Source organism: Panthera onca, chromosome C2, assembly GCF_046562875.1.
Source record: "Panthera onca isolate mPanOnc1 chromosome C2, mPanOnc1 haplotype 2, whole genome shotgun sequence".
In the NCBI taxonomy this organism is placed as follows: domain Eukaryota; kingdom Metazoa; phylum Chordata; class Mammalia; order Carnivora; family Felidae; genus Panthera; species Panthera onca.
The window spans coordinates 98180288-98206149 of NC_138347.1; the positions used below are offsets into that span (position 1 = coordinate 98180288).

At 36.8% G+C, this 25862-nt stretch overlaps 1 protein-coding gene across 1 annotated transcript in view; it reads left to right on the top strand.

Annotated features, from left to right (window-relative positions):
• The window catches only part of PDCD10 (programmed cell death 10), a 52289-nt gene extending 42285 nt beyond the window's left edge, over window positions 1-10004 (top strand). The window contains exons 6-8 of the mRNA XM_060639149.3: window positions 733-811; window positions 1117-1199; window positions 3801-10004. Coding sequence (XP_060495132.1) covers window positions 733-811; window positions 1117-1199; window positions 3801-3882 — 244 coding nt within the window. The 3' untranslated portion in view covers window positions 3883-10004. The remainder of the gene's footprint in view (window positions 1-732; window positions 812-1116; window positions 1200-3800) is intronic.
• Window positions 10005-25862: the final 15858 nt, after the last annotated feature.

Sequence of the window (25862 nt, forward strand, 5' to 3'; positions counted from 1 at the left end):
CTAAGCGTCCGACTTCTGCTCAGGTCATGATCTCACAGTTCATGAGTTTGAGCCCTCTCAGCTGTGCTGACAGCTCAGAGCCTGCAGCCTGCTTCGGATTCTGTGTCTCCCCCTCTCTCTACCCCTCCCCTGCTCACACTCTGTCTGTCTCTCTGTCTCTTAAAAATAAATAAACATTAAAAAAATTTAAAAAAGAGTCTGAGAAGGAAATATTTCATTTTAAACATTCAGAGTATGAGGTATATGTAACTTGAAGTGCTGGTAAATATAGGAGGGAGTTGCATGTAGCGTAAAAATTTTATATAATTGTTCATGAGATAGCAAAAGTGAAGAAGATAGTAGCTTGAATTTAGCTACGTTAGCCAGAGAAAGGAAAAATCATAACTGGAAAACATGAGAAGCAGAGATAATTCTTAAAAATTTCAGTAAGTAATGCTGAATGAAATGTTACTGATTTGGGAAGGTTGAAGTTGCAGAATAAACCTAGACCAAACTGTCAGCAGTGCAAGAGAGGTCAGGGTCACAGAAAGGTACGGGCTAAAAGCTCCACTCAAACTACTAGTCGGATGTTTGCACATGATGCAGGATTAGTGTGGTAATTAACTGCGTAATTAGTAATCCTTAAAATATGTGTGTATATTTATATATATTATATACAATAAACATGCACACAGACAAACCTCTTCCAAATGTAACTGATTTAAAGGAGATTCTTTTTTCCTTACCCAACAGGGATATAGCTAGTGCAATAAAAGAACTTCTTGATACAGTGAATAATGTCTTCAAGAAGTACCAATACCAGAACCGCAGGGTAAGTTTAGTAGAAGCTTTATAAGCTACCACCTTAGATGTTGCTTTACACTTAGTTGCTTTATTGAATTAAATACTAAGATGGTTTGATTATGGGAAATAGTTTTGTATCATTAACCACTGGTTTTGTCATTGAATTAAAATATGCTGTTACATATATTTAAGTAAATACTTCTGAAAATTCTAATCCGTAATATAAAGTCCATTCTGTATTCTGTGTAATCTTCCCGTCTTTGATTTTGGCTTTTGTGTTATTTCTCTTTTCTTATTTAATATTTTTTTTCTTACTATGTTTAATGTCTATAGGCACTTGAACACCAAAAGAAAGAATTTGTAAAATACTCCAAAAGTTTCAGTGATACTTTGAAAACCTATTTTAAAGATGGCAAGTAAGTAGTGTCATTTATCATCCTTGTCTTTTAAAGTTAAATTATGTAGTTTTATATAATACTAAAACCATGTAAATTACGCCCTTTTACTATATTGTTAATACTCGAGTTAACTAGTAACAAAGATAGACTGTTTATAAAAATAGCGTGTGGTTGATAATCCAGCCATAGCTAGTTGAGAGCAGAAGGTGACAGACTTTTTCTGAAATAGGCCACATGGCAAGTATTTTGACTTGGGCTTGTCAGAACTATGTACTTTACCTCCACTGTTGCGGTACAAAAGCAGTCATAGTATGGGAGCAAGTGGCATTATGGCCATGTTCTAACAACACTTTATTTACAGACACTGAGATTTGAGTTTTGTATAATTTGCACCTGTTACATAATATTTTTCTTCTTCTTTTTTAACCGTTTAAAAATACAAAAGTATTCTTAGCTTGCAAGCCATACAGAAACATGGGGAGTGAGATTGGCTTACTACCCTACTTTACCAGCCCCTGAGGCTGTGGTTCTTAAATTTTAGTAGCCTCAGAATCACCGGGAGGGCTTATTAAAGAGCAAATTGTCCATTCTGTAGGTCTAGAGTGCACCCAAGAATCTGCATTTCTAAGAAGTTTCCAGATGATACTGCTGCTGCCAGGTCTGTTGAGAACTAAAGTTAAAGCAGTGGTTCTTAATGCACTTTGCATATTAGAATCACTTGGGTTCAGTTTTTAAAAATTCCAATGCCGTGGTCTCAATTTCGGAGGTTCTGATTCAGTTAGCTTGGAATTAGGGTTTAAGTCTTTTTAAAAAGTATTCCAGGGGGTGCCTGCGTGGCTCAGTCAAGCATTCCGCCTGTATTTCAGCTCAGGTCGCGATCTCACAGTTTGTGAGATCGAGCCCCGTGTCGGACTCTGTGCTGACAGCATGGAGCCTACTTGGGATTCTCTCTTTCTCCCTCTCTCTCTGTACCCCTACCCCATTCTCTCTTGCTCTCAAAATAATTAAACTTAAAAAAAAAAAAAAAGAAGTATTCCAGGTGATTTAAAAGTGATGCAAAGGTTGTGACTAACTTGTGGAAGGAGGGAAGCTTTCAGGGTCCTTCTACGAGTAGTATACTAAAAAGGTAAATTGGGCGTTGTTTTTAAAGTCAGAAAAATCATCTAAATAGTGATTATTTCATTTATAACTTGCAGGGGCCTCTAACATTTTATCCTACCATTTGAAATTTAAAGATCCCTAAATCCATGTCAAACCATTACAGTATTATAATAATATTTAAAAAAATAAAATACATTAGAATGGTCTGTTAATTTTCAGTTATTTTTTAACAGTTCAAGTAAGTTGAAATATTTACATTATAAATTAAAGATACCGAGCTACATTTTATTAATGGTTTTGTGTTATTCCCTACTACTGTTCAGATAGTCTAGGAGAAATGTTCCTTGACGACTTAGTTTAATAAGCTTGCAGGTGTGTTCTGAAAATAACCTTACATCTGTTTTTCCTTGGTCTCCACTGCTAAGCCCAAATAACCAAAACACATTAAAAGAATAATTTACTTGATGGGATCATTATTTCTGATTCTAATTAAGAACTATCATGAAATAAGCACATTGAAAGGTTGAAATTCCTTTAGAGCCTAATTTCCATTAATCTGAAGTTACGTACTCTGCATATGGATTATTCAGGCTCCCTGCTACTACTTTTTCTCCATTCAGTAGCTTCTTTAATTTATAATTATTTGCGTATGAATAATGTGCCACGAGTTTTGTACCTGCTTTCTCAAAACTGGAAACTGTTACCAGAACCTGATCTTTGAGCCATCTTTCAATAGAGGGATGTATTTGCATTAATTGCACTAATTCTTTCTGGTCCATCTTTTTTGAGAAATGTCTAGGATGTAAAGATACAAGTTTTAGCTATGATACTTAGAAACTGATAAGACCACATTATGGGACTAGGGCATCAGTTCTTTGTCCCAAAGATGGGCTGATAGAAGAAATGTGTGCACCACAAAGTAATTTCTAAGAACATATATTTATATATCATCAGCTTTCAATATTGAAGCCACATGATTATTTTAAAAGTAGATTTATTTCAAAAGTAGTTTAGAATTCTCATGGTTATTTGTTTTGTTTTTTGTTTTTGAAAGAAGGTAAGAGAGATTGGGATAATTCAGATTTCGAGTAATTAACTTTTTTTCTTAAGTATCATGTCCATTGATATAGAGATTTTGAGGAGAAGATTCTGTTTTGGTAATTTACATGAAATCAGAGCTGGAGACTACATTGAATCCTGTTTGGCCAGTTTGTTCAACCTAGCCATGAGATCTGGGTTTTGAGGCGCCACCTATCATTAGCAGCCCAACACCTTATTGCCAGCCAGAACCACTAGGGGGCAGTAATTCCTAGGATAGTTTCAAATGATGCAGGAGCATTCAGTACCAACTGGTATGAAGGATAAGATCCTCAGTACTAACTTGCCTTTCTTTTTTTCCCCCTAAATTGATTTCAGTGCTACTGTTAGCAGATGGTGTCAAGTATAAATATTTTTAAAGGATGATTTTTTTTTTTTTTTTGGTAAAATTAATGCTTTTTTTTTTTTTTTTTTAAACAGGGCAATAAATGTGTTCATAAGTGCCAACCGACTAATTCATCAAACCAACTTGATACTTCAGACCTTCAAAACTGTGGCCTGAAAGTTGTATATGTTAAGAGATGTACTTCTCAGTGGCAGTATTGAACTGCCTTTATCTGTAAATTTTAAAGTTTGACTGTATAAATTATCAGTCCCTCCTGAAGGGATTTAATCCAGGATGTTGAATGGGATTATTGCCATCTTACACCATATTTTTGTAAAATGTAGCTTAATCATAATCTCACACTGAAGATTTTGCATCACTTTTGCTATTATCATTCTTTTAAGAATTATAAGCCAAAAGAATTTACGCCTTAATGTGTCATTATATAACATTCCTTAAAAGAATTGTAAATATTGGTGTTTGTTTGACATTTTAACTTGAAAGCGATATGCTGCAAGATAATGTATTTAACAATATTTGGTGGCAAATATTCAATAAATAGTTTACATCTGTTAAACATTTCTTTACTTGAAAAAATACATATATATATATGTGTATATATATATATATATATGAATATATATATATATGATCAGAAGACCAAGACAACTTGGTGTAATGTCTAAAGAACTTCTAACGGGAGCTTACTAGCAGTTTATCAGATAATAAAGCAACAAGAATTCTATTTTTTGGTCCTTAGTCACTCTGGGCAAACGGTAGCCAATGGAAATATTTTTGTTAGTTATTATATATGAGGTACTGAATATTTTTGCAACCTGTTTTAAGAAACTTATGAGAAAGAAATGGCAGTTTATAGTGTCTTCACACTGTAATGTCACTTCTTGAACTCTGTGACAATGTAAAGTTAAGTTTTTCTGGTATGCTGGGCCCTACGTAATAAGCTTTGTACCTTTTTTTTTCTAAAAATAGCCACAACTAATAGTAATTTGGAGCTATACCAGTGCTAGTTGGTTTGGAATTGTCATGAGTTATAAATGTTATACACACTCTTTAAATATATAGAGCTTTGTTTCATCATAGAGAAGTTTTACGGAAATTATGTATCAGGTGATCATATTAAGTGATTTCATTTTTCAATTATGATAAAATAAAGGGAAACTCAGGATTTGTTTATCTTTTATAAAGATTTTAAATGTTAAGCTAAATTTCTCTTTGGCAATACAAATTTCTTTGCTATAATGCAATTTAGGTTTTTTTTAACTTTTTTCTTTTCTAAAAATATAAAGAATTACTATCTTGGGCAACATAAGAGGATATCGTCCTATTAGATATGAACAGGAAGTATATGGAAAGAAGCAAAAAAAAAATAGACAATTGGATGAAATCTCATCATTTATGGACATTTTACTGAATTGTTTTTTTTTTTTTTCAAAAGTTCATAGTAAAACAAGTGGAATTGGTGATTTTAATACTATTTATTTTTGATATAAATTATTCACTCTTGGAAGTAGACAGATGGTTGTTTGCAAAATAGACTTGTGAATATATGAAGAAAAAATATACTGTTTTATCTTTTTCTGAGCAGCAGACTTTTATAACATAAACTAATACTATATTCCCTCCAGTTGTCCTGACCTCTTTAACGGAACTCACCAGTTACCAGCCATTCCCCAAATCATGTTTTTATAAGCCATCTGTCTTTCCATTTCACTGTCCAGTATCCCTGGCTTCCATTTACATGAAGTTTACCACAAAGTTTACTCAGAAGGGGGGGTTTGTTCTCAGGATAATGCAGTTTCCTACATGATCCTAATGGGGCCGCGTTTGGGTCAGTGAGGAAAGGGCCAATATGGTCCTAGTCAGATTCATCTCCAGAGAACAGGAAAAAAAGGAGGAGGAGAAAACATTTGTTGAGCACCCTTCTCTTTGCCAAGAATACTTTGCCAAGTATTCTAAATACATTCATTGAATTTAATTCTCTTAACAGTCCCATGATTTAGCTGTCTGCCTTGCAGTTAAGGAAACTGGCTACCGGCACTTAAAATTACAAAGCTAGTAACTGCTGGTGCAGGGATTTGAATTCAGTGTTTGCCTCCATGATCTTTCCACTGATCTGTACTTCATTCATTGCTGAAAATCCATCTGGCTTAGAATACTAATTCCCTAACACCACCTGACAAAACACTCCTCGTCCACAGGGAAATGGGAAAAATCAGGACAGTGTGAGAAGTTTTGAGAAGTTTTTCTCTTAAATCTAAATTTCTGCATTTTAGAGGCCCATTCTCTCTCTCTCTCTCTCTCTCTCTCTCTCTCTCTCTCTCTCTCTCTCTCTCTCTGGTATTATTCCTATGTTTTGGATGTTTAAAATGTTCCCTCTTCACACTTTTTTAAATAGAATAGATGTTAGGGTTTTGTTTTTGTTTTTTTTTAAGTGATTGCAGTTTAAATAACTTTATTAGCCAAACATGAAGTTCACAACCCAGTATCACAATTCCTCCTAATTGTTTTTTTAACATTATTTTTCTATATGGAAATGATTTAAAATTTACCAAAAATTGGCAAGACTTAGAATGGTACGAAGAACATCAATACATCTTTTATCCAGATACACCTATTGTTTAGAGCTTACCATTTTTTAATCATTTGGCTGTTCATTTGCCCTCATCTCCCCTTTACTCTAGATCATTTCCATGTCTGCCTTTGTCTTTATGGCATTGATATGACATGTTTTTGAAGAATGCAGTCTTTTGGCACCCCCCCCCCCCTACGTAGAATGTTCCTCATTTGGAGTTTCCTCATTAAATTCAGATTATTCATTCTCAGAATACTCCATCGTTGAAACTGTGTCATCAGAGTATCACATACAGAGTGTCTGTCTGCTATTGGTGATGTCAGTTTTGGTCACCTGGTCAAGGTGTTTTTCAGTTTCTCCAATATATAGTTAGTATTTTTTACCTGGTGTCTACTAAACAATCTGAGGAAGACTCTTTTTTAAGTCTATGTTAACATCACCATATTCCACCAGGATTTAGCAGCCTTTGGTGATTTTTCCAACTCCAGCATCCTGTCCTCTACTGTAAGCAGGAGCCCTCCTCTGTCCCCGTCCAGTCATTCATCTATGCTTATCTATGTGCAGTTTTATATTTACTATTGTTTTGGACTCCTGGTTGTCTATTTTTTCAGTGGCTTATAATTCATTACTTACTTTGGTGCTTACATTGTCTTAAATTTGCTCAATGGGAGATCCTTCAGTCTGGCTCCTATGCCCTTGTGGCATCCGTTTTAATTTTTTTTTTTTTTTTTTTTTTTAGCACATTTTCTTAAATAAAAGATGTTCTAGGATCTAGAATTAGCAGTTTCTTCAAGAAACTCCTGGGGAGTGATATTAGACACGTAGGTCTGGTTGCTAGGTGTCATCTGTTTCTAGGCCTGTTCAGACAGATTTAGGAAATGGGCCTATAACATACATAAACGTAATATGAATGCACCATGTACATTTCACAGGTACTTCTATACACATCGTGTTTGATTTCAGAAATCATGAGTTCACACTGATAATTTCAGTTCCAGGCCATCCTCAGGGTTCTTTCTTGCTTTCTCCATTCCATATTTCTCTGTCTCTTTTTCTTCAGAATTTGGGCACTCCAAAAAGTTCATTTATTCACTCAGTCAATCCTGTAGTACATCTAAAATAGTACTGAGAATTGTTTTGCCCATGTCACTGTAAAAAACACTTAAAAGCTTGTTTGCAGTTCTCTCCCCACTTGTACTCTGCCCGATAATAAGGATATATAAATACATTCTGTGTTCATAAATTACTTGGATTAATTCTTTTTCCCCTCTTTTACTGTGATTATGTTATTTATTTGAAATAAATCGAATTCATTTGTTTCAGTTTTTTTCCAGGTTTAAGGTTCCCCCAAACACACACACACATACTTCATATCCTTGTTGATTTAGTTTTTAAAATATACGGGATATTAGCATGCTTCTAAAAGTTAGAACTATACCAAAGGTATACTGAGAAGTATTACGGTCTCATACCCCTTCTGCCCCATTCTCCAGCCCCTTCATAGGTATCCAACTTCACTGTGTCCCCCCATGATTCTTTTTATGAAGAAAAGTAAGTATGTTTTCTTACCTCCCCCCCCCCCCCCCACCTTTTTTCTTACATTAAAGGTAGCCTGCATATAGAGAGACAAGCCCTTTGGCCCATGATGAACTTTCCTGGCACACAGGACTTGCAGTGCTAAAACTGGGAGGGCTAACAACTCTGTTTACTTGCTCTTTAAATTTTTTTTTTGGTTTAGTGTTTATTTTTGACAGAGACAGAATGCGAGTGGGTTAGGGGCAGAGTGAGGGAGACACAGAATCTGAAGCAGGCTCCAAGCTCCGAGCCGTCAGCACAGAGCCCGACGCGGGACTCAAACTCACGAGCTGTGAGATCATGACCTTAGCCGAAGTTGGCTGCTCAACCAACTGAGCCACCCAGGCGCCCCAGTTTACTTGCTCTTTAAAAAACAAAACAAAACAAAAACTGTATTGATGCATACTGTACGTATTATAAAATTCACATATATATCTTGAAAGAATAACTTTGTTGAGGTATAATGTCACAAAATTAACTCATTTTAAAGAGTTGTGCAACCTGACCAAACTTCAGTTTTAGGGACATTTTCATCAGTCCAGTAAACTTTATCATGCCTGGGTACAGTTACTCTATGTTCCCACCACACCCTGCCTTCTCTCCTGTTCCAGGCTACCACTAGCTACTTTCTTTGTCTAGACTTACATTTCATATAAATAGAATCCTACACTATTCTCTTTTGAGTCCGGCTTTCTTTTAATTAGTATAATATTTTTACGTTCAACCATGTCATTGCATGTGTCAGCATTTCTATCAGTATTCTTAATGCTAAATAGCATTCCATCCTATGGACTCCTATTTTGTTTCTTCTTTTAATAGTTAGTGGACATTTGAGTTGCTTCCTTTTGGCCCTGATGCACAAGTGCTGCCAAGATCGTTCATGTGCAAGTCTGTTTGTCTTTGGTTTTCATTTCTTTGGGGTAAATACCTGAGACTGGAATTGTTGGGTGTGCGATTAATTTATATTTAACTTTTTAAGAAACCATCATACTGTTTTCTAAGTGGCTATAGTGTTTTACATTCCCACCAGCAATGTATGAGGGTTCCTGTTTCTCCACATCCTTACCAACATTTGTTAATGACTAATTTTTATCACAGATGTTCTTGTAGATACAAAGTGTTATTTCATCTTTAAATTTGCATTTCGCTAATGACAAAGTTGAGCATCTTTTCATTTGCTTATTAGTTATTTCACATATATGCTCTTACAGACTTTGCTTTTTCACTTAGCATGGCCTGAAGTCACTCTATGTAAATTCATAAAGATTGTCTTTATCTTTCTCTCTCTCTCTCTTTATCTCTATCTTTCTCTTTATTGTGGCCTTGCATTCCATTGTGTGAGAGGTACATAGTTTTATCCAATCAATCTGCAATGCTTGGGCATTCAGGGAGTTGTCAATATTTTGCAAAATTACAGATAATGTTACAGTGAATGATCTTACATATTTCTGTTTTGTTTGAAATATACCTTCAGGGTAGATTCCTGAAAGTGGGATTACTGAGTCAAAGGACATACGCATATGTACTTTTATTACGTATTGCCAAATTCTTTTCATAAAGGTTGTGGTAATTCACATTCTACCAGGAATGTTTGAGACTTTGTTCCCCCAAAACTTCACTAACAATATATTGTCAAGCTTTTGCATTTTTGCCAATCTGATGGGTGAAAAATGGTATCTCATTGTAGCTTTAATTTGCATTTCTCTCACTATGAGTGAACTTAAATATCTTTCATGTTTAAGCACCATTTTTATATCTTTGTGATTTTGAATTTGCTCATGCATTTTTTTATCATACATTTTTTTTATTATTATTATGTAGACAAATTTAACAATTCCTTCATGAAACCATCTGGGCTTGGTGCTTTTTTTGTGGAGTAATTCTTTGGCAATTTTATTTCTCATATGCAAATTGTTTTTGTAAGCTTTCTTTACAGGAGTCCGTTTGTTAAACCATATTTTTCTAAGAAAATATTCTCTAGGTTTTCAGATGTATTTCATTTGAAGTAAGTGACATCTTTTATGTTTAATTTTTTTTCTCTGTATCAATAGCTATTTGTTGTTATTTCTTATTCTGTATATTTGCACTTTCTCTCCTTTATTTTCTTTATTAAACTAGGAAATATTTTGTCTATGTTGTTTTTATTTTTCCAGAACTCTATGCATTAATTTTCTGTGCACTACCTCTTTAATTTTGATTTAAAAAAATTTTTAATTTCTGCTCGTGTATTTATTCCCCCCCACCCCCACCCCCAGGTTTGTTTTACTTTGTTGTTATTTCCCTAGCCCTTTCAGTTGGGAATGTAATTAATTTTTATTTTTTACTGATGTAGGTATTTAGTGCTATGAAATTTTCTCTGATCACTGCTTAGAATGTATCCCACAGATTTATTTATTATCATTTTTCAGGAATTCTGTAATTTTTATTTCTATTCCCTATCTTGCCTAAGTTGTTTACTGCAATATCTTAATTTCTAAATGGAAGAGCCTTTTTGGTTGCATTTTTAATTTCTATTTTTATTGCACTGTGATCGGCAAGTATTGTTTGTAATAACTTTATAGTACCTGCTGATGTTTTCTTTGTGCCCTAATATATGATCAAATTTTTGCCTATCCATGTGAATGTTTCATGTATACTTGAGAAGATTGTATGTTCTCTATTAGGATGTACTATTCAATATATATACAAAAATTCACCTTATGTCGTTTAGTTCTTGTATATCCCTACTTTTTTTTATTCATTTGGCCTGTCTTGTACTGTGTGTTAAAGTCTCGATTAGTAGTGGTTTCTCTGTTTCTCCTTACATCCCTTGTAGTATTTGTTTTATATAGGTGATTGCTGTGTTGTTTCACACGTAGATATTCATACCTGTTGCATCTTAAATGTGAAATGTGGATTTTAACATTATAAAGTGTTCATTTTGTTTAGTGTAATGCCTTTTGAAATTGTCTTTTGGCCTTGAGTTAAACCCATTCACATTTATCGGTATGATTGTTATGTTTGGACTTACTCTGTCATATAACTTGTTACAATATGTATGTACATTATGGTATAATTCATATCTTTTCTACTTGGTGTACTCTCTTTGCTTTGGGAAAAAAAAAACTTCCTTTTGGCATTTAGGAAGGTTTCTATTTTGATTCTAGTCATGTCTTTGTATTAATATTTTGTAGGATTTGTAATCCCCTGGTTTTTTTTAAACTCTTACTATGTGGGCATCAATTTTGGATCCTATCCTTTAATTCTCACCTATTAGTAAATGGGAGTCATCGTTCTTTTTGTACATTCCCCTTTTTCTCTCCTTTTTAATTGCATTTTTCTACTTTATCAAAACATAGATGGTCTAAATTCTACAATTAAATAGATGAAATGCTTCTGATGAGTCCTTCTGATGAGTCCTAAGTATGCTCAACCACCTATTGGTTGCATGAAGCTCATCCTCTAGGTGTTTTGTTTTGTTTTTTATTACACAATTAGATAGTATTACACCATATACTACCATTATAGTAGTATAGTAGTGTTATATTACACATTTATCTAGTATTCTCTGATTTTTTTGTATGTTCAACATTATTTTCCTTGTAGTGTTGATACTTAAAGGATATCTTGGTTGTGTAAAATATTCTTGGTCAACATTTTCTTTTCTTCAGTTTCTTGAAAATGTAGCTTCACTGTTGTCTTGCTTTATATGTTGCTGTTACACATTTTTTTTTGTTGTTGTTTATGTTGAAAAGTCTGATATCGGTCTAATTCTCTTGTCTTAATATTATTTCACTTTTGTTTTTGTTTTTAGCCTGGAAGCTCTGAGAATTTTCAGAGTCTATTAGTTTTATTAGGATATGTATCAGAGTTGACCATTCCAGGTCGATTTTCCTGGTACCTGATGTGCCCTTTCTGTGTAGATTGAGGTCTTCTTTTATTTCTGGAAAGTTTTCTTGGATTATAATTTTAAACATTAACCTTATTGCATTGTTTTTGTCCTTTGGGACATCAATTAAACATACGGTGGACCCTCTTTGCCTGTCTTCCATTTCAACTACTTTCTCTGTGTTTTTTTTAAACTTTCTTTCTTTAATTTTTATTTGCATTTTTCCCCTTGATTTTCTTTAAGATCCTTTATTAAATTTTTATCCAAGTCTGCTTTCTCTTGGGCACCTTGTAGTATAATCTTTTGGTATATATACATATATATTTTTTCTGTTTCTGCATTCAATCAACTCTCATTTCTTTCTCCTTATTTTTGTGCATTTCTGTTCTTAGTACTTGTACTTATGATTCAGTCTCCTTTTTTCATATACCATACACTTATCTGATGATATTTTATTTAGTTGGGGTGTATTGGTACAGTTTTCTTTAGCTTCTTGGTTTCCTCTTTGGAGGGAGTGGGGATTTTCAGTAGCAGAAATGAATTGTGTTGATGTTGGGGAAAGAGAAAACTAGTGCACCTTGTTTCTTTTTTATTATACGAGATACTTAATGTTCTCTTTGTATTTTGTTTCCTTCTCCTGTCTCATTCTTCTCTGGGTGCAATGCTTTACCAAAGCTTCCATTTCCATTCCTGTGTCTTCTGTGCAGCTAATGTTGGGAATCATCCATCATATGCCCACCTGGGTATACCCACCATATACCAAAATTCTGTGTTCAGAATTTTGTCATTTATGTTGTACTTTCTCTTTCTAGGGATGATTTTACTTTTGCTGTTCCTAACTCCTCTATTTCTTTCTAGTCCTTTCCACAGAATCTTTTAAACTTCCCCTTACTTGCCCTATTCATTCATAGGCATGCCATCAGCAAAAGAGAAGTGAGAGTCTGTTGGAATTGTTCTTCTCTACTTACACGTCATTTGACGGTTGCAGCGTTCTCTGTCTGCTAGTAATACTGAAGGTATAAGTCACCTAAGGTCTAACTTACTCTCCTTGTTGAATTTATCATTTTATTTAGGAGGTTGTGGGGATATACAGAATCAGACAGGCACCATTATTCTCCAAACCTGAAGTTTCCTTTCCAGTTTTAAAAATAATTTTGCCAGTTTGTGAAATCCAAAATCCCTGAGACCTATGGATTAAAAGATTGGGTCTTAGAGATAAATCATTCACTCTGTTTTTCACTGGGGCAAATTCAGCAGAAAGCGGTTGGTTCTTTCTTCTCAGTTTTCCCTGTCCCCTTTGCCCATAAGTAGCACTAATAGAAAATAAGCTCTGTTTTTCTCTTTTCCCTAGTCTCGGTATTCTTGCTGTTAACTTGCAGGTTAACTTGGGATACAAATTTCTGTTCTGAGAAAGTTCTAAGTGGCATACTCATGTTGCCAAAATGGAATCCTTGTGGACTTTGAATTATTAAATAATGTGACTAAATTCAATGATTTTCGAGTCATCCAGTGAACTATGCATACCAATTGTGATAAAAGATATAATAGTATGCCTTTGGAGTAATACCTAGTGTTTTTAATGATGTCTAAGCCCACTGGCTGCCGCTGCCATAATACAGTACCATAAACTGCATGGTTTAAACAACAAAAATGTGTTTTCTCACACATTCCAGTCTGGAGGCTGGAAATCTGAGATCAGGGTGCTGGCATGGTTAGGTTCTGGTGAGAACATTTTTTCTGGCTTGTTTCTTCCTGGCTGCCTTCTTACTGTGTTCTCACATGGCAGAGAGAGAGAAAGAGGGGAATGGGGAGAGGAAGAGGAAGCACCATCTGGTATCTTTTATAAGGGCACTGATCTCATCATGAAGGCCCTACCCTCATGACTTCATCTAAACCTAATTATGTTCTAAAGGTCCCATCTCCAAATACCATCATATTAGGGCTGCAACATAGGAATTGTGGATGGCACAATTCAGTGTATAGCTTCATTCAAGATACTGCCTGCTTGGAGTATGGAACTCAAGATTTATGTGGCAAGCAAAGTCTGGTACCTACGGTTGAATAGAACAGCATTCTTGGAAACAGCAAAACTAAGTTCTACCGTTGATATTATGTAATAAGATGGACACAAGTCCCACAAAGAGTTGAGAAAGAAAGCACAGGAAATACCAGTCAAAAGAAATAGTGAATGCTCATTAATGAATTGCCATAAAACAGGGCAACACCACAGAGGAAAACAGTAAAAGTTGAAGATGTAATACTAGTATACTAGTTATTCTGGAAAAGGTCCCATGAGGAAAAAAAAACAAAAAACAAAAAACAACTGACTCAGACATAAGGATATAGAAAGTCCTTACTTCCAGGTTGTTACACTTTACTAGAAGACTATTGGTAAAGGGAAATTACATGGTAAGTTTTATTTTCATAAAACTTATGGGTGGAATAACTTCTGCTTCTTACTGGCTGTGTAACCTTACATAAATTATAACTTCCTGAATTTAACTTTCCTCATCTATAAAATTTGGGACACATAAGAGATACCCCAAAATATAACCCCCCCCCCCCCCCGCCATTTCTTTTACTCTCTTTTAAGTTTACCTCCGTTGTATTTTGCCCTTGGCTCCCTCTCTGCTTTCTCTCCTCTAGAAGATGATGGGATGGAAGATGGGCAATAGGACTTTATATTAGTTAGATTTATTATAAGGAATTGCCTTATGTCATGGTGGCTGGCAAATCCCAAGATCTACAGGATGAGTTGGCAGGCGAGAGACCCAGGAGAGTCAATGATTTAGTTCCAGGTCAAGTCTGAAGGCCTGAGAAGTGGGAGAACTTTGGTGCAGTGCCAGTCTGAGGACAGGGGAAAAAAAAAAAACACAAAAAACTGATAACTGAGTTTGAAAGTCATCAGGTAGGACAGAATTCTCTCTTAGGGGACGGTCAGACTTTTTCTTCTGGTCAGGCCTTCAACTGATTGAATGAGGCCCACCCACACGACAGAAGCGATAAGTTCTAGGCAATCTATGATTTAAATGTTAATCTCATCAAAAATACTCACACAAAAGCACCCAAAATAATGTTTGATCAATTAGCTAGGCAATCCCTGATCTACTCAAGGTCACTCTGCAAGGAGGGAGGAAGTCCATAGGGGAAAATTAATTAGGACTACAGGGAAAATATCCTATAGGAGGAATCCAAACATTACCTTATAAATGTTCCAAAATCTTTTACTCAGCATGAATTAAGAGACTTGTTATTGTTTTGTAAAGATGCAAAAATAAGAAAGCAAATAGTGCTTCAGAAAAGGTGTCCCTTCACCTGGGCACATTGCCTGGAAAGCTACAAATTAGCAGTAGGACATAATTCCAAAGGAAATTTGAAAAAGAAGAAATTACACAGATTGAATTCTAAACGGAATTAAGATTTCTGTGGTGGTGAAAACAGCTGAATACCGCTCTGCTTCTCCGACTATCTTGATCGGCATTTGTATCTGACCCTTTTATGATGTTTATGCATTTCCCTTTCCTATTAAGCTTTTTCCAAAAATTGTTTGAGAGTTGTTATGATTTTGACAGTTTGACATTTATATTCCAAGCAAAAGTGCTAAGCTTTTTCAAGCATGTATACTAAGGTCTTTGAGAAAATAAACCCAGTCATTTGCTACCACTGCAGGGAAATAGCAGTCATCTTTCTAAATCAAATCGGCTATTCACAAACTTATTTAATACCTCATTGTACTCTGTAATTATCCTACGGTGTCTGGTTTTGCAAGTATGAATAGGAAGTTATTCTCTGCATACCAGTCTACTCGCTAACATCTTTTTTATCCTCTTTTTCCGGTGGTACTCACAGGTGCTAGATGAGGGACCTTGGTTTCCTCCAGATGCCTCTTCTGAAGGAAACTGCCCCACCATGGTCATTGCTGAAGGGAAAGGATCTTGGCTATTTCTGTCACTCTTCCTAGCTGTACTGATTGGAACAGTGGGAGATTAAGCCAAAGGTATACAGTGAGGCGATAAAGCAAAAGGAACACACATGAGCCAACGTCAGGAGGAAGCAGAAACCAAGGGTAAAGGTGAGGTGAAGCAAGTTGACCAGAGGGTAAGTTGTCAGTTTGTAGTGAAAGAATGTAGAAATACAAAAAGAAACAGCCGTCGAGTTGCTCAAGTGACATTTAGGTGAACATTCAATTGCTTGCTATTGAGATAAAATAATCCAATTCCCAGCCCTTGTTTGGTTCCTGAATGATCTTCATCAAACTTGGCAGTGCTGTAATTCCTTACTTCTGAGTGCCTAATATGTCTCTCTTTCTCTGGCTCTCTCTCTCTCTCCCCATCCTTCCTCTATATAACAAATCCCCATCACTTGGCTACCTAAGTGAGCTTGTTTTTTATAACCAAAATAGCCTGATCTACATTGCCTCATGGGTAGCTGTATTCGTGGAGTACTGATTACTAAGCACTCATATTTATTTTCCTAATGCTAAAACACTAGATTTATTCTCTTATTTTCCCTATTTCCCCCAATATATCCCCCCCCCCACTTTCTTTGCTGATAATTTACCACTAAAATGAAGGAAAGGGGAGAAAAAGGAAGTAGTGTAATTAGGCATTCCTCTTCTTTCTGTTGGTCTGCACAGCTACCGGCTAGAAAGCTCCCCTGGCTAATCAGATTTTTTTTGTAATTTAGAAAAGAACGATCCCTAAAATTCTATCTATAACTAGTTAATTGAAAATAGCTAGATTTGTTTTCCACTTTTTCTTTCCTAAGAGGAAAAAGAAGAAGCAGAAGAAAAAAAAAACAAAAAAAAAACAAAAAACAGATAATTCTCTGTTCCCAGGTAAAAGGAAAAAAAAAAAAAAAAAAGAAATAACCTTTACCTATTCCTTTGCTGTCTTTGTGTTCAAAATACAAAAAGGCAGAGAAATCCAGGGAAATGATTTCACACCTAAGGAAACACACTCCAGCATTTATGGCCTGTTCTTGATCAGACATGTCACTTAGCTGGTTCTCAAAAACCTACGTCCAACAATTCCAAAACCTTGCACATGCACTAGTATTTCCAACAAGACAAATGTTACCTTCCTCATTGTTTATATCTGTTATAGGTTATTAGGTTATAGGTAACAAAACTCTAAGTAATGTTTAAATAAATAGTTGGGTTTTTTTAACATAGGAAACCTTGGAAAAAAAAAACAGTTGCTGATGTTGGTTAAGGGGCTTAAGTATTAATTTTCTGACATTTTTGTTGTTTTTTCCCTCTGCTATTCCAGTCATCCTGTCAGCATACAGGGCAGGATGAAGAGAAGAGGGAGTACCTTTCCTGTTTTATTTAAAGCAAAAGACTTTCCAAGGTCCCAACAGGCTTCCACGTATGGTTTCATTGTCCAGACTGTGTCATTATGTCACATGGCCATTTCTGCCTGGAAGGGAATCTGGGAAGGCAAGCTGTCTTTCCTGGTGTTGGCCACAATGTTGTGTATGGAACGGGGTTCTACTAGCAAGGCAGACGCCAGAAGGGGATGTTGGATAGGAAACCCAAATTGCTGGCAAGATAGCTAGGAGGAAAATGTTAATGGGTCCTTTAGTAGCCTTTCTGAGCCTCAGAGATGCCTTGGTATCTGACCTTTTGTAAACTTGCTCTCTCCACATTAATTCCAGGAATTATAAGGAGAATCCAACTAAGGAAACTGTTCAATCACCAATGCTTCACTGTTGCAAATGTTTATACTCAATAGCCAATACTATGAGAAACAAGCAATATTATGAGATGCAGACTCCACTGGAGAATGGGCACTGTCATGGGTACCTGGGTGGCGAGGAGGGGTGCTGTGTGACTCCTGGATATAAAAGCTGAACTGACCCCAGAGCCAGTGGCTTCCATGAGGGAGGCTTGTCCTCATAAACTCAGCAGGACATCAGTGGTGCTTCACCTGCTTGAGCTCAAATTCTGGAATTTTCACTGTTAACTTTTAGCTTGAAAACATTTCAAAACTACATTAACTGTAAGAATAGTGCAATAATATCTATGTATGTGTGTGTTGATAGCTGTTATAGAAGATCATTATTATTGAGTATAGCACTGTAGGATAATCCTGTACTTATTTATCTCACCCTACTAGAGACAGGACCAGTTTGGCTTTGTCACTTTATATCACCAGTGCTGAACGCTATGCTTGTCACATAGTATCAATGTATGAAAAGGAACGACTAAGCGAAAAAAGAACTACATTTCAATTTTATTCTTTTCAAAGAATCCACTTGCCATTAAGTGTTAAAATCTCCACTGGCAATGTAACAAGAGTTCCTGGTAGTTCAGGGTTCAGCATCGGAAAAAAAAAAAAAAAAAAAAAAAAAAAAAGTACTTACTGCCAGTATGAATGCAGTAATACCACCTAGAACATAGCATCTTTTTTTTTTTTTTTTTTTGGTGGGGGGGGGGGGGGAAGCCCCTATAGAGCATTCTTATACTTCACCCTCTCCCCCTTTTTAAAACTAAGTACTGGAGGGGAGTTTTACAGATCATGTGATTTAGTCTTCTAATTCTACTCATGAAGATTCTGAAACCAGAGAAGTTGAGTAACTTCCCCAAGTTCATGCAGCTGGTTATTGTCATAAATTTACATCATTTTTTTTTTCTCTTAGTTGAGACCTGACTCACTTCTCTAAATGTAGCATCCTGCTTGGTACATTTATCTGCCAGACCATTACCATCTTTGTACTTTCCCAAAAGGGGGCATGAACTCTTCCCTGAGCTAAGTGGCCTCCACCACACCACACGCGCACACACACACACACACACACACACACAGACACTCACACCTGAGGTGACCATGAACACACATAATCAGCACTCCCATCATCTGCTCAACACACATGTAACTCCCTGCCTCATTCAAGAGTATATTTGTAAAGCTTGTCTTTAAAGGACCTCATGTTTTTCAGACATTGGCAAAAATGAATCTTGAAAATTACAACATCAAAATATGTTGAGTAAATTAAGATCCATTTTCTCTGACAGTATTTGGTCTAGGCAATGATTGCAAAACTCCATCTGCATTTTGTAAGATGACTTCTCTGTGAGCACACTTGGAACAGCTTGATTTAGGAGTGTCCTTCCGGTATTAATTTGACTATCGCTGCTCCTGCCGCAGAGAAATAGAGCCCCTTGGTCCTTAGGGCTCTTCATCAGAGCACCATGTTTGGGAGCATTGTGTTCTGTGGGAAATATTTATTGAGGCATCGTTCTCTCTCAGGCTCACAGCTTTCAATCTTTTAAAGTACAGTTTGTCTCAGAACTTTGCTATAAGTTTTGAATTCCTTTTTATTGCCTTTTTCCCCTTTGCTTTCCTAGACAGAATTTCTTAGAGTAAACAAAGGTAAAATGGCAGCATTTTTCATAGTAGTTTGGATTTTTTTTGTTTCTTTGTGTGTGTGATCAGTGGAAGATTGGCACAGGAAAAAAGAATATATGAAATATATAATATACATTATGAATATATGATTCATAATATGAAATATATGATATATATTATGATATACATAAAATAATATATATATTATATGACCATTCCTTTTTCTTTGAGCTCCTTTTTATTTATTAAACATTCATTTGGGGCACTGGGGTGGCTCATTCAGTTAAGCATCTGACTTTGGCTCAGGTCACGATCTCATGGTTCATGAGTTCAAGCCCCACATTGGGCTCTCTGCTGACAGCGTGGAGCCCACTTTGGATCCTCTCTGCCCACCCCTCCTCTGCCCTTCCCTTGCTTGCGTGCTCTCTCTCTCTCTCTCAAAATTAAATAAACATTTAAAGAACACATTCGTTCAATAAATATTTATTTGATGCTTACTATGTGCCAAGCTAGCTAGCTGTGCTAGGTACCTAATAAATATATTATTATAATGATTATATTTACATTTTACATTAGTTTATACATAATATACATAATAAGCATGGTAACATAAGCTGTCTTGTATTTTCAGACCTCATTTGAATGTCAAAGCAGGTGTTTGAAGTGGTCATGTAGGAATTATTCTCTCCACTTATGACTGTAGAAACTGAAGCCCAAAGAAAATATATGTCCAGAGTTACATGGATATGGTGAGGACTGCATGAAAATCCAGCTTTCCTGACTCTGACCTTGGATCTCTTGTCCCATAGTATTTTATCCCTTTTGGAGGTACTTTTATCTCCACATTTTGCCTCTGCCACCCCAGTTAGTGATCAGTGCCCACCCAAAGCACTGTGGCTGCCCATGGTCCTCCCTTGAGGTAACTTAAGGAGAAGCTCGCAGTCTTACACTCTTACATGTCTCCTCTCTCAATCTCTGTTTCTGTCTCTGTTGTATATGTGTATGTATATGTATATGTACACGTACACGTACATGTACATGTATATATAGTATCTTGCCTGACGCTGAACCACTCAGGGCATTCAGACTGAATTAAAATGCACTTTGCTTCTAGAATAAAGTTTTTAATGCTTTATAAATAAAACATCTAATGCTGGGGATTCAGGCATTCAAATAGTCTAAGAAGGTCATGTTATGACAGACAGTTGTTATACTGCTTTGGTTATGGGAAAAAGTTATTTCTGTTATTATTAAAAATAGATTCAGACAGTGCCAGATAGACGAAGTCTTCTTAGAGAAAACTTTGATAGTTGCCATTAGCAATCCTAAGGCAGAAAATGTTTTTCAAAGTGATAACCAACCCCACACACACACACACAATAATTACATTTAATAACTAATCTCGAAAAAATTGGTATGCCATTGTTCTCTCTGGGATTAATTTAGATGTAAGAACTTCCTAGAAGCAATGAAAATGATTATAGAATGTCAGCTTCAATACAAAATACCATACTGTGGATAATTTTCCTTCATTCTGTCTTCCAGTTACAATATTCCAATCCCTCCTACCTGGTCTCCCTGAAATTGCAGGGACTTTGACTTCCTCTGACTATGTACCGATATTAATGCTAATTCATGTGCAGAATTTATGATTTATATATAGCTTTGACCATATTATCTCTTTGTAACCTTAAAACAATTCTGAGATAAACAATATTGCTATCTTTATTTTGAGTTAATACTCAGTTTCCTCAAGATCATAGGGTCCGAAAGTGAGAGAACCAAGATGTGACCCTGGTATTCTGACTCCAAATTCTAAACTCCTTTGACTTCATTACCTAGTATATGCTTTCCATCTCCTCCCTTCTTATACCTCTCAGCTTTCAAACTGGATTTGAAATCACCCTGGTGTTTAACAGATTTCTCTGCACATGGCTTTATACTATGGAACACATAAAAGGATCTGGGTTTTCAATTCCAACTTCTCTACTTCTTTGCTGGGTGATCTTAGGTAAGTTATTTAATCCATCTAAGTCTCAGCTTATCCATCTATAAGATGATGACCATAATAGTGCCCATATCAAAGGATATCAAAGTAAATTAAATGAAATAATCGATGTGAAGTGTTAGCAGAGACCATATCGTGGTATTATTACATTTTGCAATTTATAAGTTGTGTAAGGTTGGGCAAGATACTTAATCTTGTTCAGTTCCATCATTAAGAAAAAAAAAAGGAAAATATTAAGTATCTTGCAGGTGTATAATGAGGCTTAAATAAAATAACATTTGTGAAAGTGCCTAACAGTCGTTGGAACTCAATAATTTTTCATTTTCAACCTACTTGCTTTCTGTCTTTCTTCAAAGAGAAAATCAATAAATGTTTACTGGATTTCCAGTCACTCCTTTCATGGCAATGATTTTATGACTATGTGTTAGTGGTTCTATACATGGATGCAAGTGTTCGATATCAAGGTGACTTTGATAAACTGTTCTAAAGCTCCTTGTAGAATAAAATGCAGTGTCCTTTGAGAGAGGTAACATAAAGGAATTTGGTAACCTAGTTCAGAGTAATTGCCCAGAAAGTGGCTCCCCAGTGAAAGCTGTGCAGACAGCCAGCCCACATGTACTTTGGGCACGGACGCATTTCAAGGAGAAGGGTTTGTTAAACCAAAGAGGTACTCAAAAGTGATTAGCTGTTGGAAACACCCATTCAAATTTGCATAAAAACATTGAACCTGAGAATATTTTTAAGCAGTGATTTTCAATATCCTTTCAGTGGATCCTATGTGTCTACTGACACAAGAAAAGCACAGTGGTAGAATGCACCTTTTCAAGTGGTAGAAATACTTGTCAATAATTAGAATGTTCTTAATTTTACCTTTCACTTCCACATATTTTTTAATTTGGCTGCCACTGCCAAATTATAAATTTATAACATGCAATTTATTGCAAAATTATATATTTAGTTCTTTTAGGATATCATTATTGTGTGACTTCTCAGTGTTTAAATACTTGAACAGTCTGAGAAATGCTATTATGAAAATATGGTTTTGTTACTATGGACATTGTTCAGCAGATCAAGAGGCAAACATTATATTGCCTAAGAGTTCACTGAAGACCTGCTTTCTCCAAAGATAGGATTAATTTAAAACCAACCTTTTACTATTATTTGTGTCTCTGAGCAACGGTGCGTGTGTCTCATTCATTGTTGCTTTTCTGGCACCTAGAGCAGTGTCTGGGATGGAATAGGGTTGCGACACATTTCCATCTTACACAGAAACTGTATGTATAAAAAATGCTTTGTTGCAAAAGCACTTACCTGGTTTATTCTAAGTGCTTTGAAGATTCAATCTTTTGTTTCCCTCACTCATTTTATTTTTCATGGAATTTTGCTTCTGTTTCTGATTCAGTGTCACCCAATCCCAGGATCCTTCCCTGACATCTCAGAGCTATGGGTGAAGTTCACTTTCTGCCCATCCCATTTTACAAATGAGCACACATTGCTGTACTGCTGTGTGGCTTATGCGAAGCTCTGTGTTGGCAATGTAAGTCTCGAGCATTAACGAGGTATCATCCTTGTTCTTAGAGAGTTAATGTAGTAGGAGACAGAGATACACAGGCAACTAATTATACTGCAAGGCAGAAAGAAAAAGTGCTGTGCTTAAAGTATAAACAAAATGCTGTGGTTGCAGAGTGGAAGGAGTAATTAATTCAAACGGGGAGGATCGGGAACAAGGAAGAAAAGAAGCTAATATTTATTGAGGACTTAAAAGTTGCAGAAGGCAAGCCTAGTGCTTTCCCTCGGGCTCTGGCAGGAGGTTGTATTTAAACTGAGCTGTGGGGTGTTTGGCCGCTGGGCCATGTTGGGAAGGCATGGGTTCAAGAAACAAGGATACCAGGAGAAGACACCCTTCTGCTGTTCCCGTGCCACGGGGACTGGGACAGCCTTCACGTGGGATAGTCTGGTGGAAAACTGGGTTGGTAAGGGAAAGCTGGTTTCTGTCAAAATGAGGAGGTGCAGGGAGAATTCTAGGCAAAGATGAAGAATGTCGGTAAGGATAGGCTTCAGTGTGAGGGGAGGGCAAACTAAGGAAGGGGGATTGGAGGAAAGGCGAGGCCCACATGTACACTGGTGGGTATAAATTATGGGCTGGACCGGGGGAGTCATGTAAGCACACTTAGGAGAGCGTGTTCAGTGGGGAGAATGATTCAGTCCCAAGGTTCCAAAGGAAGCACAGGCCAGTGGATGCTTCCGTTTGCTCTACCCTTTCACGTGTGAGCGCTCCACGGGGCTGGCGAGTGTTGGCGGGTCCCTACAGGGAAGGGGAGCAGGTGTCCCCTAGCTCACCAGCCTTCTCTCCTGACTCAAACGTCCACTCCTTGAGAGCACAGACTGTCTTCATCACTGCGCGTTCGCCCACAGAGCCCGGTATTGGAGGGGGCCTGGGGCAGGTTTTCACACAATCATAATTGATTCCCGGCAAGCAAGAAGGTAAATTTCAGCGGAGTCAAGAGGCTAGTTATGGATTTTACAGTGCTGTGGAAGTTTAACCTGAAAATTAACCACACAGTTACAAAGAAGGTTAAAGCCATTTAAGCCTTGACGATCAAGAATTATTTCCCACGCCGTAATTTTACCTAACCAAACGGTGTCGATTGATTAACTTCTGCGGTAATTTATTAGCTGCTCGTTATACTTTCCTGTTTTGACTAATGAAAACGTTTAGAGCTGCATCTTGATGGCAGCTAAGTAGGCCAGGCAGTTTGTCTAAGAATAATTAGAGAATTTTGCATTGTTAGCCAGTGGGGTACCTACCTCTCCCGGTGCAGCTTCAGAGAATGGTTTTTCTGTTTCCTCAGCCTTCCCTCATTAGTGACTCTTCCTGGATAAAGCCCAACTCTCCAGAACATCACTATAAAATATTTTACAAACATTTATGAGACTGATCCAGCTGATCCAAACTATTATTAGTTTTCTAATTAGGATAGCAAAAAGAACTATTTTGTTCCTATTGAGACAGCTTAGGGGAATTTATAATATTAGGGCTTAAAAACATTTTCCTAGCTTACGTGAAGGTCTAAATCAGGAAAGGCCAACCTGGGGTAAACACGCCCCCCCTTTGCCCTTCTGTGCCCTTGATACACATCTGTAATCTCTAATGCCACTCCTTTCCTCTGAGCCTAGATATGACTTCAGAATCTTTCTCAACACAGCACCAGAAACAGCAAGAGGTTGGGATTGGCATGAAAGATGAACTAGCCAGGTAATTGCTCCTACAAGCCTATAAAACTCCCTCAGGTGCAGGGACCAGATCCAATTCAGGACATGACATACAGTAGGTTCTTAATAAATGGTCTTTGGAATGAACAGTGGACAGAGAGCTAGATGAATTAAATGGATGCATGAATGATATTTTTCCCCTCTAAAACTGGTGTAGGAATGCCTTCAGGACGCTTCTTTCTCTGTGTTCTTCGGAACGTACTGTGTATCACCATAGCCTTGTGAACACCAGCTCATAGAAATGATAGAGCTGGAAGAGACTTGAGAAAATACCGAGTGACGACTTTTCAGTTTTGCAAAGGTGAACGAAAGGTGCAGAGAGGACATCCATCTACGGCGCAGTCTCTGAAGCCTGGGAGCCATCCCCCGTATTTCATACCTTATCTCTTGTGGCTTTTGGCATTTTCTTTTTCTCTTCACCTGTAAAGTGGGGAAGAGTGATTTTGTCTATCTTGTCTGCTTTGCAGGGTTGTTGTAAAGCTAAGCAAGCAAAAGAATGCAAAATGCTTGGTGTAGTGCCTAGCATATGGTAAATACTCAAAATACTCAAAAATACTTCTTTTTTTCCCCTTTCTTTAATGGTAGCTGAACCAGTGATGATACTGTAAGTGGTTTTATTACAAAGCTTATCATGTGATGCTGTGGTTTCCCCCCTTCTGTTCAATGAATTGATGAACATCCCCATTTTAGATACATAAAACTAAGACAAAGAGAAGATAGGAATGGATTCTTATTAATTAAGAATAAAAGGTTTCCTATATGGAAAACATAAAATTCCAGAATGTCATTCTCTTTTCTTTGGCTAATCTTATTATTTCATAATATATAACATGCTTCATAGAAATATATATTTATAAAACTTGCTTGTAAATAATAGAGCAATGAAGTTTAATTACAAAGGAGGGAGATGAGCAGTGCCTGGGTGGCTCAGTCGGTTAAGCTTCTGACTTCAGCTCAGGTCATGATCTCAAAGTCTGCGGGTTTGAGCCCCATGCTGGACTCTGTACTGACAGCTCAGAGCCTGGAGCCTGCTTTGGATTCCTTGGTTCCCTCTCTCTCTGCCCCTCCCCCACTCATGCTCTGTCTCTCTTTCTCAAAAATGAATAAACATTAAAAAAATAAAATAAGGGCCGCCTGGGTGGCTCAGTCGGTTAAGCAGCCGACTTCGGCTCCGGTCACGATCTCGCGGTCCGTGAGTTCCAGCCCTGCGTCGGACTCTGTGCTGGCAGCTCGGAGCCTGGAGCCTGTTTCAGGATTCTGCGTCTCCCTCTCTCTGACCCTCCCCTGTTCATGCTCTGTCTCTCCCTGTCTCAAAAATAAATAAAACGTTAAAAAAAAATTTAAAAAAAATAAAATAGAAAAGGAGGTAGCTGAAGTGTCCTTTAAAAAAAAAAAAACATTTACATCACGCATTGAAACCTTGAGGTCAGTAATTAGTTGTGTGGGCGGGGGTGGGGAGCGGGAGGGTTAGGTAAAGTTGTAGTTGGC